The sequence below is a fragment of the Dryobates pubescens genome, chromosome 11 (assembly GCF_014839835.1).
Source record: "Dryobates pubescens isolate bDryPub1 chromosome 11, bDryPub1.pri, whole genome shotgun sequence".
NCBI classification, from domain to species: domain Eukaryota; kingdom Metazoa; phylum Chordata; class Aves; order Piciformes; family Picidae; genus Dryobates; species Dryobates pubescens.
The window spans coordinates 3,438,919-3,457,368 of record NC_071622.1 but is presented as its reverse complement, the minus strand read 5'-3'; the positions used below and the strand labels follow the sequence as shown (position 1 = coordinate 3,457,368).

Below are 18,450 nucleotides of genomic sequence, written 5' to 3'. Positions count from 1 at the left end.
TGGGACAGCTCAGAGCAAAGCTGCCAGGCTCCGTGGACATGAACCCTGCCCAGTTACAGTTCGTTCACCTTTAGGTTGTACAACCCCATTCTTCAACAAAACTGTGTCAGATAAGTAGGGCACGGTAAATAACAACGGGGATTGAAATCCTTCAGATCAGGAGGTGCTAAGCAGCACACCCTTTATGAGTAACTCACTCCTTTGTTAATTAGATTCTGGTGAGACCATTAGCTGCAGCAGTTTCTTTGTGAGGCCTCCAAAGGCCAGTGAGGGGGTAACTGTTTCACTTCCATGCATCTTTAGAAATGAAGGCTTGGGAAGTCGGCTTGTGAGAGAGCTGCTCACCCCAGCTAGGGCCCTTGGAGTGGATGGCCTCCAGAAGTGTCTACTGACCTTCTCCTGCTCGTGTGGGAATGTCATACTTCATGTTAATTACACTCCTGGAACTGCTCTCATCATAGTCGGACACTGGAGAAAAATTAGTCCAGTGGTCCACATCAGTCCTCTGCCTGCATGAACTTAATATGCAGACCAATAAGTAGAAGACAGTAATTTAATTGAACATTCAGTTAATCTGCTGGCTCAGTTTTCTGGCTGGGGAGTGCCTTTTGATTGCTTGTCTGTGAAAGGTATGGCTCTCCACAGTATGTTAGGGTGTTCTATCCTCTCGGCAGAGTATATTTTGGTTTCATTAAATGAGGTCAAACAGCTGAGTGAGAATGTTGCACAGAGGTTGAGGGAGCTGCATGAAGGCTCTTTTTTTCATTTCACACTGTTATTTCTCCATTCATGAGCTATTTATAACACAGGTTAAGTTGTGCTGAATCTGTCTTTCATCACATTGTTTGCAATATTTGTTACCAGCTTTAGGGACATGCTGAGACAGATGTCCTGTAGTAGCTTATACCGTAAGTGATCTCATGGATTCATTCTTGTAAGGAATGACTTGTTCTATGAATATTTAAACCTGGTTTTGTTGCTGTCAGCAATGCAAAAGGCATGCATGTTTATTTGGTGGTCTTGCTGCAGAAGCAGGGCCTTACACCTCAAAGATGATTTTGTCAGCAAGATTTCTCCCAAGTGCAGATGCAGACCTCTTACTCAGGTGTTAGAGTACCCTATTGCTGCTTGGTGTTTTCAAAGGGTCATAGAATCATAGAATTATTAGGGTTGGAAGGGACCTCAAGGATCATCTAGTTCCAGCCCCTCTGCCATGGGCAGGGACACCTCACACTACAGCAGGTTGCTCACAGCCACATCCAGCCTGGCTGCAAACACCTCCAGGGATAAGGCTTCCACCACCTCCCTGGGCAACCTGTGCCAGTGTCTCACCACCCTCACAGGGAAGAACATCCAATCTGAATCTACCCATTTCTATTTTTGTTCCATTCCCCCCATTCCTAAAAAGTCACCCCTGACACCCCAAAAAGTCCCTCCCCAGCTTTCTAGTAGGCCCCCTTAAGATACTAGAAGGCCACAATTAGGTCTCCTTGGAGCTTTCTTCAGACTGAACAGCCCCAACTCCCTCAGTCTGTCCTCATAGCAGAGCAGCTCCAGCCCTCTGCTCATCCTTGTGGCCCTTCTCTGGACACCTTCCAGCACCTCCAGATTCTTCCTGTAATAGAGGCTCCAAAACTGGACACAGGACTCCAGGTGTGGTCTCACCAGAGCAGAGTACAGGGGGAGAATCACCTCCCTCGCCCTGCTGGCTCTGCTTCTTTTGATGCAGCCCAGGATGTGATTGGATTTCTGGGCTGCAAGTGCCCACGGGGGGCTCATATTGAGCTTCTCATCCACCAGCACCTCCCCCCCCACAAGCCATATTAGACACCTTATTTTTTAAAGTGTTTCTTTTTGTTCCTAGGCACTGTACAGATGTTGTTTGCTGTGTGATCTTCATAGTCGTCATCCTGGGCTACATCGCATTGGGAATCGTGGGTGAGTAAATGTGGTCGTAGAGGTGCTTTGTGATATGTGGTGGGGCAACTCTTTTTTAACAGGGATGTCCTTTTTGCTCAGATCTGCATAAAGCCTTCCAGTCAATAGTCAATGCCTTGCCTGGAAGCAAATGAGTTAATGTGAATGGCTGCTGTAATTAGGGAGAAGTTGAAAACCATGAGTTTACTGATGGCAGACTCAAAACTGAGTGTGTCCGAGTACACATGACATGGTTTGGTTATTTATTCATTTAAATAATTTTACTAGCCTAAATTTTCTGTGGAGGAAAAAATTCACTTTGATTTATGATTTGTCTGACAGCAGAAGTTAAGAGGTAGGCACTTTGGTTTGAAGAGGCTTTTTGCTCTGGAAAATACTACTGAAAGAACTCGTATGAGCAGTGAGGAGATTTAAGAGAAATTACTTCATTTATTTGTGGGGTCCAGAGTTGCTCACACATCAGGATCTTCATCAATAAGAGCCACTTTCTTTTATTTGTATGAAAGAATTGTTTGAATGGCTGTGTGTGAAAGAACAAGTGATGCTGTAAAAGTGCATTTACTGTCTGTCTGAGCTCTTTCAGTTTGTTTGTAAGAGTCTGTTTTGGCCCTGCCTTACACAGGAGAAAAGCCATTCGTTTTCTTCTTAATTCTGTGATGCTGGTTTATGTTCTGTAAAGAGAAAAGGTTGTGCAACCTCTGCCCTCAAGGTTATTCAAAAGCTGTCTGGACATGGTCCTGGGCAGCCTGTTCTAGGTGACCCTGCCTGAGCAGGGATTTTTGAACAAGATGCCCTCCAGAGGTCACTTCCAGCCCCACCATTATTTCATTCTGTCTGTAGCATGAACAGATGACTGTAAGCAAGATTGATTTAACCTAGGTGATTCCAGTTACTGAGAGAATACTCCATCCTCCTGCCAAATGGTATGGTAGCATAATGTCCTCCAAGCCATAATGCTGAGCTGCCTCCTCTCATTTTGTGTGTAGTAGGTAGACACTGAAGATGTTCTCTCTCAAGCTCTGGGAATTCTCTGTGTATTCTTTCTTCCCTTATTCACCTGCACTTACTGCCCTGTCATGAACCTTTATGTCCTCAGGAAGACAGAGAAGTGAGGAAGGGAATGATACCCACTAGGAAGTGAGAGAGGCATGGAAGACCTTTGCAAGTTAGTGCAAACTCCATGCTAGGAAGTGAACACAAGAGTAGCAGATGGTTGCTGATGCCTGCAGGTGGAAGAAATAATTACTTTTCAGAAGGCTTTGGTGTTTTTTGCCTTGTCTAATCTCTTTGAGCATCTGTTTCCCAAAAATGAATGGCAACTTGAGGTCTGCAGATGTAAGAAATGTGGGCAGAGCAAAAAGTGAATTCAGAAGCTGGTCAAGTACAACTTGACTTGATGTCATACTTCTAGAGGTTACAGCAGCAATAGGATTCACTTTGGGACTGGATCCAGGAAGAGTGTCCCTTTCTGTATGCATGGCATGATTGTACACTCAGCTTCAGACTGACTTGAAACACAGTCCTAACATTAGTGGCATCTGTGTAGAGAGAAATCTGGGCTCTCTTTGTTTTGTAGCTGCTACTGGATTCTGTGTGTGCAAAATTGTGGATTTACTCTCTCATCACAGTTCTGGCTGCTGTTTGGATCCTGTTGGCCCTTTCCTTACGGAATGAAGCACCTTCTTTCCCTCATGGCCTAACTGAATTGTTCCCACTTTGCTCGATTCCAAATCAACACTAATGTTAATTTGACTTGTGAAAGGGTTTGGCTCAGAAAGAGTAATGAGACTCCTAGTCACAGGAGATTGGAGGGGGATTACTAGAATGTTCAAGCACTATGTGTCTGTTACCTGCTCTGGAAAGACTGAAGAAGAGGAGGTGAATTGTTGGTTTGAAGAAGCAGCGGTAGCTGCTGGACTGTGCAGAGCTGTTGCAGTCCTGCCATGCCTCCCATTTGGTGCTGGGCGTTTGCCATACCTGAAGGACACCCTCTAAGTCTGTGCTGTTGTCCTTCTCTTCATGCTTCATTAACTGGTTCTTCATTGATGTTCTACTCTTTCCTTCTGTCACTGCTTAAATGCTAAGCCAGATCTGAAGAAGCTGGATCAGACAAGAGGAATGTTTGTGGTTTTCTTGAGCATATAAACGCCCTGGTGACTGGTGACCTGTGCAGACAAGCAGTATTCTGAAGTGCAGCTACCTGGACAAAGTGAAAGCTATTCACAGTTCCTAGCTGTGCAGTGATCTTGTGCTTCCAGATCTTGGCTCTTTCCAGCACTGTATAAATGCCCTTAATTTTTGGCTAGAACTTTGTCAACTTTGTATGTGCAGTTTCCAAGGAACCCCATATGCTAGAAGCTGCAGAAGTAGATGACAGCAGAAGAGGACTGGCCAGTTCCTCACTTCTTCATGCCTGTCATCTCAGACAGTGTCATTGCTGGGATGTGAGACAGTGAATTGGTCATGTTCCCTGCTCTGTACATGCAGTGGTTTTCTACTGGGCACAAATGATCTGAACAACCTTCTTTTTCAAACCTTATGAAATATTGGTTAGAACTAGAGCCTGTTCCCGGAACCAGATACCAAACTTGTAGCTGGTGACTTTTTCCACCTTTGAATTTTCAATCTGGAAACATTAGTTCAGCTCCAAATCCAGATCCATGTGGACCCTGTTTTTCATCATTCCTTGCACTGTGCTTCAGCTATTCTTTTTACTCTAATTTATTTCTAAGTGCAAGATGAGATCAGCTTTGGTAGAGTTCCAGGGGCCAGCCCTGTACAAAATACGTGAGAGTCAAAGAAGTTCATGCTAAGAGCAAATAAATTATAAATCACTTTATAGTTGTGAATTCTGCCTTATTATAGAAGAAGTAAAGTGGATTTCTGCTGTTTCTTGAATATGTGTGAATACACTTTTAGTTCTCTGTTTAATTTGGCTGGAGAAGTAATCAATAAATGCAGGTTCATCCCAGAATGTCTATGATTGAAAATCTGAGTCAAATTTTGCCCCCAGTATTGTATGAACAGCTCACATAGGCTTCAGCTATGTGAGTGTGTGTGTGTGTGTGTGTGTAACAATGGGGTAGAAATGTAGTGAGTAAAAGGTAATCAATTCTTCTTGAAAGATGAAGCCAAATGCTTTTAGATATTAGCCTTAGTTCTGCTTCAGTGACAGCTTTGGTTGAGTGACTATACTGAAAAGAATTAATCTCTGATTTACTTTCTTATCATTCTTTCAACTTTATAGATGATAATAATGATAATTTAACATTGTGTGTAGCTTTCCTTCCTGTTGAACTGACTTAACTCTGCATGGTTGTTTCAGATACGCCGGGCTCCTCTGGGTGGCACTTCACAACTGTTTAGCCTCTTAATTTAAGACAATTTCAATTTAGAAAAGTGCCTGTTAAAACCAGCAGATAAGTTATCTGGGCAAAGAGCCTCACATTCCAAGGGACAGGTTAATTCCAAGTAATAACTCTTGCAAAGGAGGCATACACAATACCCGTGTCACCGTCACGGGGTTACAAATTCCGTGTCATGTGTTTGATTTCCTGTTTCAGTAGGTCAGTAAATTGCTTGTGTTACAAAGCCACAGGAACAATCTGGCAGATCAGTTTTTCTAGATATTAACACTTAAAAAATATACCTTTAAAGGGAAGCTAAATGATGGTAAGAAAGACTACTCTTTCAGAAATACCCAGGAAAGGGAATGGGGCAGATAGTACAGAGAGATTTGCAGTTCTTAATAAAGCATCACTGGATGACATTGTTCTCATCACATTTTCTCCTTGACAGGGAGCATTCCAGCCTTTACAACCACTGATACAGCCCATAGACCACAGGAAAAAAAAAGCAAAGGCAGTGCATCTGATAGACATTTAGTGGCAGATGTTAGCTATTTTCGATACTGTCCATGTGTGTTGGATCCACATCAATAAAAGGACTGACATAACTGCAGGCCTCCTGAAAATGCTGCACTGGTGTCTTAGGATGTCACATTGCTGCTCTGAGGGCTGAGTCAACTGTGTGGTGATATGGAATATGGTTCAGCTGTTCTTTACTTCTCATTTTTAGTCCAGTTATTTGTGCCACCATTCAGACTACAGCCTCATGAGCATCAGGGTATGCTGGAATAAATATTTTATGTGACTGCATTTCTTTTAATGTAGTGCTTGATACAGTGAGTTGCCAGTAGTGCAGCACAGCATGCAAAACACGTTGCTGCCCTGTCAGGGTTGGTCTTACCAACAAGCTTCTTCACTCAGTTGAATTAGGTACTTACTCTTCACTAGCCAGTCCAGAAAAACAGTGTATTTACCACGTGGATCCTTTCACTGTCATTGCTCTTACATTTGCAAAGAAGGTGACAGAAGGTTAAGTTTATTTGGTTGGTCCTGGCACAGGCAATGAAAGAAACTGCATATTTTCTCTTGATAATTTCCCTTCTCTCTCTCTCTCTTTTTTTCCCCTTTGCTGCAGAGTTAATTAAATGTATATGTTGTAAATCAAATTATTTCTTGTTTCAGTTTGGAATTTAGCTGAGAGACTTCTTCCTCCATCCACCCAGCAGCTGATCCCACTGATGGAATTTCACAGTCTGCTCAATCTACTTTATTTATTTATTTTTAAGATATTGTTTTATTAAAAATGTGAGTGAAGCCTTAGGCACCCGGGACTGCTAACATTACAGGATTGACAGGACTATACATTACACTTGATTTAGGAAAGGAGAATAACATAGAATAGAATAGAATAGAATAGAATAGAATTAACCAGGTTGGAAGAGACCTTTGAGACCATCGAGTCCAACCTATCACCCAACACCATCTAAGCAACTAAACCATGGCACCAAGTTCCCCATCCAGGTTCTTCCTAAATACCACCAGTGATGGTGACTCCACCACCTCCCTGGGCAGCACATTCCAATGGCCAACCACTCTTTCTATGAAGAACTTCTTCCTAACATCCAGCCTAAACCTCCCCTGGCACAGCTTGGGACTGTGTCCTCTTGTTCTGCTACTGCCAAGCAGGAGTGGTTTTAGACAATTCAGTAGTGGCAAAGCAAGTGCAGTCTGAGCAGACATTCTGACTGGAAGGGAGCAGTGTTCTGTTGCCTGGACTCTGCTACTTTCTACTAATTGAGAAACTCACTGCAAAAGATGAGTGATTAAATTTGAAGCCAAGGACTGATACAAACCCAGCAAAACCAAAGGAGCTTTTTGAAATATTTCAGCACACTTTGCATTAGAACTAAAAAAATGTGAGGAAAACACACTGCTCTGCCCCATTTGATGAGCTGTATTTCATTCTTGTTGGCTGTGTTTAGTCCAACTAAACAGGCTGAAGGATGGAAGCTTCCATCACATTGGCTTTTCTTAAGGAAAGATCCTTAATAGCTCTGAGATAGTGAAAAATAACAACCCCACAGAACAACCCAACCAAGATTCTGTTTATCTCCTTTCACCCAAGTTTGTCTGAGGAGTGAAAAATAATTCCAGGCTTCACGTGCTACTTAGCAAAGGGATGTTGCTGGCAGTGGCAACTACTTCCAAATTATCAGTATGAAGAATGATGGAATCATAGAACCATGGAATTGTTAGGGTTGAAGGGACCTCAAGAATCACCCAGTTCCAACCCTCCTGCTATGGGCAGGGACACCTCACACTACAGCAGGCTGCCCACAGCCACATCCAGCCTGGCCTTAAAAACCTCCAGGGATGAGGCTTCCACCACCTCCCTGGGCAACCTGTGCCAGTCTCTCACCACCCTCACGGGGAACAACTTCTTCCTCACATCCAATCTGAATCTACCCATTTCTAGTTTTGTTCCATTCCCCCCAGTGCTATCCCTCCCTGACACCCTAAGAAGTCCCTCCCCAGCTTTCTTGTCAGTACTTTGGATCTGGCATGGTGGGGCTTATCTCTATGGCTTCCTGTTTTGCTGGTGTTAAAGGAAAATACAGTCACCTGCAAAAAATGAAAATGCACTTTAATAGTGTTGCCAACCTAATAAAAAGAAAACCCAAACAAACTCATTTGGGGTCGGAGCGAACTGATGTGTTAGAATTGCCTAACATCGCACAAATAAGGCTTGAGAGGTCTTTCAGGGCTGTAAAGGAGCTCAGTCATTTGGGGCCAGGCTTTTACCTGTATGAAAAGCAAAGTCATACTGAAATAGAAAGAAAAATTCCCTCTTGCCAGATTCATGATAGCAGAAAGTGTAGATGGTGTAAGCTTCGGACTCATTGTGATCCCCAGAGAGCTGTTTGCTTCCTGATGTTGTGCACACGTGGGAGTTAGCAACTGACTGTAGCAATTCCTAAGAAAGCTGGTGCTTCCTAAACGTCCCTATTAAGTAATGCTACTGAAATGTGTGAGAGCTGACAAATGAAAAACTGAGGTTTAACACTGTTGAAGCACTTTAGCTTTCTCTGAGTATCAGAACACTGCAGTTACTCTGAACGTTCAGAATGTGCTGATACCAAGCAGCACGTTGATTTACAAACACTAAGGGAAAACTAGCATAGATAAGAAAAGAACTAGCAGATTCAGTTTGGTAATCTAAACTCATTCCAGGTGAAAAGCAGCATTACAGACTCTCTGTAACTGTTTTCAAGTCATTGAGGGTCTGTTGTGCGTCTGTCCCAAACATTCAGAACAAGAGGACACAGTCCGAAGCTGCGCCAGGGAGGTTTAGGCTGGATGTTAGGGAGAAGTTCTTCCCAGAAAGAGAGATTGGCCATTGGAATGTGCTGCCCAAGGAGGTGGTGGAGTCCCCATCACTGGAAGTGTTTAAGAAGAGCCTGGATGGGGCACTTAGTGCCATGGTTCAGTTGATTAGATGGTGTTGGATGATAGGTTAGACTTGATGATCTTGAAGGTCTTTTCCAACCTGGTCTGGTCTATTCTATTCTATTCTATTCTATTCTATTCTATTCATTTCATTTCATTTCATTTCATTTCATTTCATTTCATTTCATTTCATTTCATTTCATTTCATTTCATTTCATTTCATTTCAGTCATTTTGCTGCTCTGAGATCCTACCTAGGCTCTGTCACTACTGCATGTATCCTTAGCGTTCAGTGTTGTTATTCTTGCCAGAGTGACCTTGAGGAAAATGACAGTTTCCACACATTACTAAATACAATGTCACAAAGTTGAGGGAAAGTGGGATAATTACAGAGAAGGAAGTTCTGAGTGGGTTACATGGATCAAAGATCAAAGCCTGAAGTGTATGCTAAGTGGGCTCCTGACAGGCAATGAGTTCATAGTGCAAGAGGGGGAAGGTTAGGACTAGACTCTTTGTAATACTTGTGGTCTGTTACATGTAATACAAGCACCAGGAAATGTTTGGGAGATCAATGGTCTTTTCTGCAGTTCTCTAGCAACCTGATTTTAGGGGCCCAGCTCAGGGTAGTGATATGGGATTATATTCCTGCCTTGTATCATACTTTCAGGTGATACTTAAAAGTGAATGAAAGGCTGATTCTTCAGGGTCAGCCAAGCAGCTAGTAGCCACAAGAGTTCAAAGGCTGGTCACTGACTAGTCGTGAAGGAAGCCTACTCAAGTCTGCACACTATGGCTTAGACATAGTTGATACTAATGGTGATAGCTGATGTGTACTTCATTCTCAAAGGGAAATAATGGTACAGGTGAATATGACAGGGAGAAGAAATCCTTCTTCCAAGTGGAGACAAGAAGTCTTAAAGTTAAATCTCTTTTCCTGTTTGTTACAATGGATCATGCTAGCATATCGTACATGAGATGCCAGATGCAGACCTAATAACTAAAAAATGGGACAACTGCCAAGTGAGGGGTCAGGAAAGGTTTTAATTTACAAAGTGGGTTTGTTTCTATTCTTACTGCAAATGGAGTCCATTAGATCAGTCACACCCTGTGTATTTCTGTCACACGCTACCCATTCATTTCATTGTGCTCGGATTTCTCTGCATAGTTAGCTCCTCTTCTTGCCCCTTTTAATCACTGTTATTTTTAAGTCCATTACATCATGGTTTGGATGCAATCCAGATATATGTACCCTGAAGGTAAAAAGGGAACTGGTTTGCTTTCTTACTGATCCAGCCATATCTTACTTCAGTTTACTTGGTTTCATATTTTCTTTTTCCATTAGGACATGCACAAATCAATACCCTTCAGTGGTGATCAACACAGATTGCAGTGGTGCATTAGAAGTGATAACATTTTCATGGTACTTGATTTCAACTGTGAACTGTGTGCACTAGACTGAAATGTTCAAAGCACTGTGTTTGTTTGCAGCTTGGGTGCACGGCGACCCCAGAAAAGTGATTTATCCAACTGACAGCTATGGGCAGTTCTGTGGTCAGAAAGATACCCCCAATGAGTGAGTACTAAATCCATTCACATACCTGTGAATAAGACGTGAGGTTTCAAGTCTCTGTCTGCTTGGAGTTCTTGTGGGAGGCTGAGGAGGTGTAAACCTTGAAGGCAAAGCCAAGTTCAGCAATTGGTGGGAGCTGTGCGCTGGGGGTGCAATGGAGAGGGGTGGGAACAGGAGTGTCAAGTCCACAGGCAGAGAAGGAGCAGCCTTGTTTGCTCAAACACACTTCATGGTTACTGCTGCCACCCAGCTCCCAAGATCCCAAGCTCCAGAAGCTGTCAAGTGTGGGATTCTGGGGGGCAAACATCTCCGATTGTCCCTTGCCGATACCAAAGGCGGTTTATCAGCCTTAGTAGCAGGTGCTGTTACCATGCACTCTGCTGGCCAGCTGCTTTCGGGTTCCAAACGTGAAGAGCTTTTGGTTGATTCTGGTGCCACCTTCTGGTCCACAGAAACCAAGCAGCTGTCACCGTGTGGCACGGGCTGACGGTCCCGAAGAACCACAGTGTGTTTGCAGTGGGGGTTGTAGATAGCACTGCTCAGAGGCAGGGCTTTTTCAGCTTAAAACTTTGCTGTGGAAAACACATTTAGAACAAGTACATCTAGTTGCAGAGATTTTTTTTTGGTATGATACATTCAGGATCTGCTTGAAATCTGTTTGTTTTCTCTTTTCCTGTCTCATGTTTGTGCTCTGACCATTCACAACAATAGAATTTTCAATAGCAATGTATGCTATAAATTTTGGAATGGTAGGATAAGTAAGCACCTATATTTATAACATTAATTGTCTTATATCCACTCCCACAGGAACAAGACCATTTTATTTTACTTTAACATTCTGAAATGTGCCAGCCCCATAGTGTTAATAAACCTACAGTGCCCTACAACACAGGTGAGTGAAACACAGAGATAAAATATTTTCCCTGCCTCTTACTCATGATGTTTAAGAGCTAGATATACATTTGTTTGGATTTAAATACTGCTGCTCAGACCCTTGAAAATATAGTATGATTGGGTTTTTTGGATGAGGTGTAACACACAGTCTCTGTAGCTTTTGATGGTCAGAGGAAGTAAATAGAAAGGCCCAAGTTGGTGTAATTTGGGAACGAGCTGACAAAAAGGAGCATTTTTAGTTTTGCTCTCTCCAACTGCCTGAAGGGAGGTTGTAGCCAGCTGGAGGTTGGTCTCTTCTCCCAAGCAAGCAGCACCAGAACAAGAACACAGTCTCAAGCTGTGCCAGGGGAAATTTAGGTTAGAGGTGAGGAGAAAGTTCTTCCCAGAAGGGGTAATTGGCCACTGGAATGTGCTGCCCAGGGAGGTGGTGGAGTCACCGTCCCTGGAGGTCTTCAAGAGGGGATTGGATGTGGCACTTGAAGCCATGGTTTAGTTAGTCACGAGGTGCTGGGTGAAAGGTTGGACTTGATGATCTCTGAGGTCTTTTCCAACCTTATTGATTCTATGACTACTGATCCTACTTTGGCAGGGGTGTTGGATCAATGATCTCTGGAGGTCCCTGCCAACCCCTAATATTCTGTGACTGTGTTACTGCAGCTATGCAGCAGTAATCAGTGCATGCAGCAAATAACTGACCTCTAGGCTTTTCCAGACTAGACACATTCAAGGTAATGTACATATCCCCAGTAACAGGAGTATCTGGGTGTGGTTAGAATCACTTTCCAAAGTGAAGATCCTGAAGGCCTGTTCTTGTCTTGTGGCACAATTTGTACTCCCTTAGCTGTGAAGCTGTGAAATAGACCCACTCATTGAACTTGTTTGGGTTAAAATTATCCTCCTCATCTTTTTTGTGGTGTTGTGGAGGTTTTCTTTTCCACATGAGACTGAAAGCTCTGCTTGCCTACTGGAACGTGTAGAACCTAAGAAGAAACAGAGAGTTGCTTGATGTGCCAAATAGGAGAAGAGACTTTGACAGTGTATTCTAGCAAAGAATTAAAAACTATTCATCTAGGGAATCAGAAGGAGAACCTATGTCTCTTTCTGAAGACTGCAGTAAACAGTACTGAAGATAACTCCAGAAGATAATACACTTCTCTAGGTGGCCTTTTACTTGCCTTTTAATTGCATTGACTTGCCTTAACCTTTTCTACCCCCAGTAAAATTGTACTTTTGTTGTTGTTGTTGTTTTCTTGCAGCTTTGTGTCTCAAAGTGCCCAGACAGGTTTGCAACCTACATTGATGTTCAAGCTTCCTACAGATACAAACCAGATCAGTGGAATTACTTCAAGCAGTTCTGCAAACCTGGTTTTAATAATCCTCGCAAGGTGTGTTTGTATCAGCAGCTGATGGAATACAATTTTGTCCTTCAAGCCATATGTCCTGTGCATAATTTTACTGAGCTACATCAAAGCTTTGAATCATTCTGATTTTACCATATAAGGACTTGTCCCATATGTATGGTTTGACAGTGATTTAATCGGGGACAAAGGTTTTGTGTGCCCACCAACTCCCCCACTCTTTAAATGATTACTTTTTGTCTTAAAAGAATGTTTGCAGCTGGCTTTGTAGTTGTAGTGGTGTGGCAAGCAGCATCTTTTAGTACTTAGGTACTCCACAGCAGTAGAGCTGAAATGATTCAGGGGCTTGGAACACCTCTGCTATGAAGACAGGCTGAGGGAGCTGGGGGTGTTCAGCCTGCAGAAGAGAGGCTTGGGGAGACCTAATAATGACCTTCCAGTACCTGAAGGGGGCCTACAAGAAGGATGGAAAGAGGCTGTTTACAAAGGCCTGTAGTGATAGGACAAGGGGCAATGGCTTCAAATGAGAGAAGAGTAGATTTAGGTTGGATGTTAGGAACAATTTCTTTACCATTAGGGTGGTGGAACAGTGGAACAGGTTGCCTGGGGAGGTGGTTGAGGATGGAGATGTTCAAGGTGAGGCTCGACAGGACTTGGGGCAATGTGATCTAGTTGAGGATCTCTGTGCTTACTGCAGAGGGAGTTGGTCTAGATGACCTTTGAAGGTCCCTTCCAACCCAGACCATTCTGATTCTATGATCTCAAACCAGTTCTTAAGGCTCCTGAGTCATCTATATCTACTTAGCAATTTAGGTAGGAAAATTAACCTATCCTTCACATAACTGACTTTGCACCCAAATAAACGTACTGTGTTATTTCTCCCACCTTAACAAGTCCTTGCAATTCAGCTGTATTAATTGTGTTAAATTCTTACTCTTCTATAAGAGTGAGTGAAGAGGAGGCAAGGAACAATTGCCCAGTCACTTCTGGCTTAGAACTGATCCAAAGTGAACAGGTCTTTTCTTTTTTGTCACTAGAAAAGGAAAGAAGAATAGTCTTTTCCCAAATCACAATGCCAGTTTGGATTCTCACTTTACATCATGAATGTATCTTGCAGCTCCACCAGTCAAGTTTGGGGAGGAGGCTACAAAGCCCAGTTTGGGGCCTTTTCTCAGACTGGGTAAGAAACGAAAGCCATGTAATTATTCTGTTCTGTATTCAGCATTCCTGTTTTTCCCCTTTTTAGTCTGTTGCTCAAGTCCTACGTGATGAAGATTGTCCTTCGATGATCATTCCAAGCAGGCCTTGTGAGTGGTTCTACTTCTTACACACCTCTTAGCAGATTATAAGCATTCACATTAAATCCACAACTCCTGTTTGCAAAGTGCTTTGCTGCCAGGCCACTAGGAGCTGTGTTGTCTGACAGCGGTGTCCATTCAGTTTGAAACATCTTGAAAGCATAAAGATCTGTTATTATTTTCTTTTTCTAACTGCCATCCATAAACATGCAGTGTGTGATCAGGTCAAGCTGAGCTCTTTCTTGTGCTTGAATCATCACTGATAACAAAAGTTTACAGGTCAAATTGTGCCTTCCAAAACAGGCGAGCGAGCAAGCCCATTGACATCCAGAAAATGCCACAGATGTGAGAAGGATCATATGGCCAGCTGCTGGAAGTTCAAATGCAGCTTGCTTTTCATGTGCAGTGCTGGTATGCAGAAGAATTAAGGGGCCAAAATATGGTTTTGTCACTATGATCACCAGCTTATTTCTGAGTGGATAAACACAGGTCTCAGTGCTCATCTCAGCTGCAGAAATGTAGTACAAAGGGTATCTGTTGCTGACCCAGAAGCTCATGCAAGTAAGAAACTGCTGTTTATTTTCCCATGGTCAAAAAAGTCATCATGTAAATCAGGGACAGGTTATCAGAGCAGAAAATATGGATTACATTTTGGACAAATATTAACAATCTGGATGAAAACTGATGTGCTGACTGAAATGACAGGAAGTAATTTGCAAAGAAGCTATTCTCTTCCTATAGACTGCAAGGGGCAAAGGTTACAGAGGGGGGAAAAGAGACATGGAACTGGATTATTTTCTCTGAGTAATTGGTGGGGTAGATATTCTGGACTGAGTATTGAACACTGGCATCAGTATTTATTGAAACCTGAAGGAAGATACAGAATTGTTACATAAAGCTAAAGTACAGCTGTGTAGGACTGAGCTGTCCTACCCTTTGGAATGAAAGTCAGGACTTCTTGTGGCAAAGAGCAGGGCAACACAAATGAGTGTGTAAACATCTCTCCATTTTTGCTCTTTCATAATCTGCTCCTCCTTCTGTCTAACCAATAGTTTCAGTCTTTTTTCCATTGCTTCCACTCCAAGAATACCTAGCTGTAGTGGCTGGTACTGGAGCTCATCTGGCAAGTGAGGAGCTGACACTTGCTGTTGTCATGTATGGGTTTGGATGCTGATACCATTTGTGACCAGTCATGTTGAGCTGGTCTGATGGTTACCATGAAAGTACAGCTGCAGTTTTTGTGAGCTGCCTAGGTACTGACATAGAGTAAGCTCCACATTTACTACAGATTCTTAGACTGCAACAGATACAGCTGCTGTCCTTTGGTAGCATCAAGAACCTACCATTGAAAGCTGTGATCCCATCATGCCAGAGCTTGAGCTGGAGGGAAAATACTGCAAACATTATCTGGAATATAATGGCTCTTCCAGGATTTGTTTAAGTCAACACACCATCAGATAACCAGATGAAAAACAATTGAATGTGATTTCCCAAATGATCTAAGTGTGTTGCAAAAGACAAGCTGTAACAGTGGAGCCTGATGTACACAATGTAATGTGTGTGTGCTTTGTTTTGATATTTTGAATAGTTCTTAAGAGATGCTTCCCAGACTTCTCCACGAAGAATGGTGTCCTAACCGTGGCCAATCAGACCACTTTCAAAGATGGAAGAGGGAAAACGAGGAACGTGACTGATCTCAGGGAAGCTGCAAAGTAGGTTTTACACTTCTTTAGTGCTCAGTTGTAGGATTCTGAGATTGTACAATAATGTAGGAATTGAAAAAAAACCCAATCAGAATCTGTTATAGCAGATGGCTGAGGGTACCCAGGGAAGACTTGACAGTAAAGAGTCTGTGCCTGGGCATTTGCAGAGTTCAGGTCGGGAAAAGCAGTGCTGTGGTATGCAGAAATAAGCAAGGAGCCAAAAGTTTTAACCTGGTTGCTTCAGAGTGACTATCAGTTTTTAAATAGTTCTATTTGGTTTTTTTTTTTCTAGCTAAAAACTTATGGAGGTTCAAAATTAAATCCTCATGCTGCAGGACTTGGGCCAGCCAGTAATAGGCTTGGCTGTTCTTTCCTATGATGGCTTTTCCACTGACATAGACCCTCCTAGTACTTGGGGCATCTCATCTCAGCAGAGTGCTCCTCTTTTCAGTGCATATCTGAAGGTCAAAAAAAAGCAATGCACTGGGCTGTGATGTATGTCAATGTCTCCCTTGCATATGGTCAGCAAGCATCTCCAGTCCTGGGCATCAGCCAGGATGAGAGAAAACTGCTGCCATGGCCTTGCTTTTCCAGCTGCTGTAAGGTCCTCAGCCTGTCTGAGGGTTACCTTTTCATGCTTCTGGATCCAAGGCTACCACATTTTAGTACTGTAACAACACTGATAACACCTGCACCTTATTAAGTCCCCTTCTTTTAGCATCTACACTTTCATTATCTCTTCCTTGATAATAAAATGCTTCATTTCTTCTTAGATGAATATTCAAATGGGCAAGAACTTTGCTGGATAGGAAAACAGTTCCATGAAGTCAACCTTTTGCTTCATTGAGCCCTTCCCTGCTTCTCTGCTATTAGCATTTCTGAGGTCACAATTGTTTGGCTCTTGGGACATTGCAGATATAATAACACACACTTCTTTTTTAATGTGAAATAAAAAGCAATTCTATCTGGTGGCAGTTAGTCCTCATAAAGCTTTTTCAATAAGACTTTTATCAGGAGGTGTACACACATTTTTACACAGATTATCTTTCTTCTGCATAACCAATTGATGTTGCTTGGTTACCGAACTGGTGGAGCTGGAGGATGGTAATAGACTCTTATCACTGGCAAATATGTTTTAAGTTCTTTCAGTGAGCCTGTTGTTGAGATGAATGCTGCTTTTCTACCTAAAATAACCTTCTGTTTTGTCTTTCCTCAGTGGCATCAATAATGTCCTGGATGCAAGATCAGTTGGAATGAAAATTTTTGAAGACTATGCCATTTCTTGGTATTGGATTTTAATGTAAGATTTTAATGTTTTGGTGTTTTGTTTGTTTGTTGTTTTTTGCTAATCTTTCAAACTCCCTTTGGAGCATGGTGGGGAATTAAAAAATAGATCATGTGTATGTTTGTTACTAATCCTACTTTTAAACTTAAGGAGCAGCTGTAGTCTTCTTACATTGCTTGATGATCATAGAATCAGCAAGGTTGGAAAAGACCTCAAAGATCATCAAGTCCAACCTGTCACCCAAGACCTTATGACTAACTAAACCATGGCACCGAGTGCCACATCCACTCCCCTCTTGAACACCTCCAGGGATGGTGACTCCACCACACCCCTGGGCAGCACATTCCAATGACTAACAACTCTCTCTGGGAAGAACTTTTTCCTCACCTCCAGCCTAAACTTCCCCTGGCACAGCTTGAGACTCTGTCCTCTTGATAATCTTGTTAGGGTTCTGCACAGCACACATACATAGAGTGGCAGCTGATCTGCAGTGGCTTTTTCATGTCCTACCAGGTAGAAGAGCAGGAGGTGCTCTCTTCTGTTGCAGGATCCATCTCTGTGGTAATTCCAAGACTAGAAAATCTTAATTAAGAGACTTCCAAACCATTTGCAGTTGCTAAGTGTTGTTTGTGTGTGTGTATAAAAAGATATACACACACACCCCACATGATTTTTAAATTCACAGAATGCCAGGTTGGAAGGGAACCCAAGGATCATCTGGTCCAACATTTCTAGATGATAGTGCAGTTGAAATTAAATGGCCCAGGAGCCTGTGAAGCTGAGTCTTAAAACTGCCCAATGTAATGGAATCCTCCACTTCCCTTGGGAGATGATTCCAATGTCTGACTGTTCTCACAGGGAAACGTTTTCTTCTGGAATCCAGTTGGAAGTCTGACACAACACCCAGTAAAAGTTCTGAGAAATTTAATGTTCTGTGAGGCATCAGAGCTGGGTGTTTGTTTCATGGGATTATGAATTCACATTTTTTAATTCACTTTGCTTTCCAAGGCCTCACTCAGTATAAGGGCCCTTTGCAGTACCTATTTTCCCTTCTGACTTGCTTTCTGGCAGTGAAGTGAAAACAAGTATTTCCTTACCACAGACTTGTTAAGAGAAGACACTGTAGATGTCTCTCCTAGGGGCCCCATTAGTAGTTTCTTTCTATGCATCACAGTGCCCTGGTAATTTCCTCTTCTGATGGGTAGAAAGAATTACTGGTTTTTCTCCTATTTATTTTTTTCCCCCTAGAAAAGCTCCTGTAATGTTACTTTAATGTTACTTTCAAGGGCAATGAGACTGGTGAGAGGTCTGGAGCACAGCCAGAAGAGAGGCTGAGGGAGCTGGGGTTGTTTAGCCTGGAGAAGAGGAGGCTCAGGGGAGACCTTCTTGCTCTCTGCAGCTCCCTGAAGGGAGGTTGTAGCCAGGTGGGGGTTGGTCTCTTCTCCCAGGCAACCAGCAGCAGAACAAGAGGACACAGTCTCAAGCTCTGCCAGGGGAAGTTTAGGCTCTAGGTGAGGAGAAAGTTCTTCACAGAGAGAGGAATTGGCCACTGGAATGTGCTGCCCAGGGAGGTGGTGGAGTCCCCATCCCTGGAGGCGTTCAAAAAAGGCT

The 18,450-nt window shown here is 42.9% G+C and overlaps 1 protein-coding gene across 2 annotated transcripts in view; it reads left to right on the top strand.

Moving 5' to 3' along the window:
- The window catches only part of SLC44A5 (solute carrier family 44 member 5), an 84,812-nt gene that overhangs the window by 44,211 nt on the left and 22,151 nt on the right, over nucleotides 1–18,450 (top strand). For both annotated transcript variants that reach the window (XM_054165381.1, XM_054165380.1), the window contains exons 3-9: nucleotides 1,865–1,938; nucleotides 10,220–10,304; nucleotides 11,109–11,193; nucleotides 12,452–12,580; nucleotides 13,800–13,860; nucleotides 15,440–15,563; nucleotides 16,771–16,854. In XM_054165381.1, coding sequence (XP_054021356.1) covers nucleotides 1,865–1,938; nucleotides 10,220–10,304; nucleotides 11,109–11,193; nucleotides 12,452–12,580; nucleotides 13,800–13,860; nucleotides 15,440–15,563; nucleotides 16,771–16,854 — 642 coding nt within the window. The remainder of the gene's footprint in view (nucleotides 1–1,864; nucleotides 1,939–10,219; nucleotides 10,305–11,108; nucleotides 11,194–12,451; nucleotides 12,581–13,799; nucleotides 13,861–15,439; nucleotides 15,564–16,770; nucleotides 16,855–18,450) is intronic.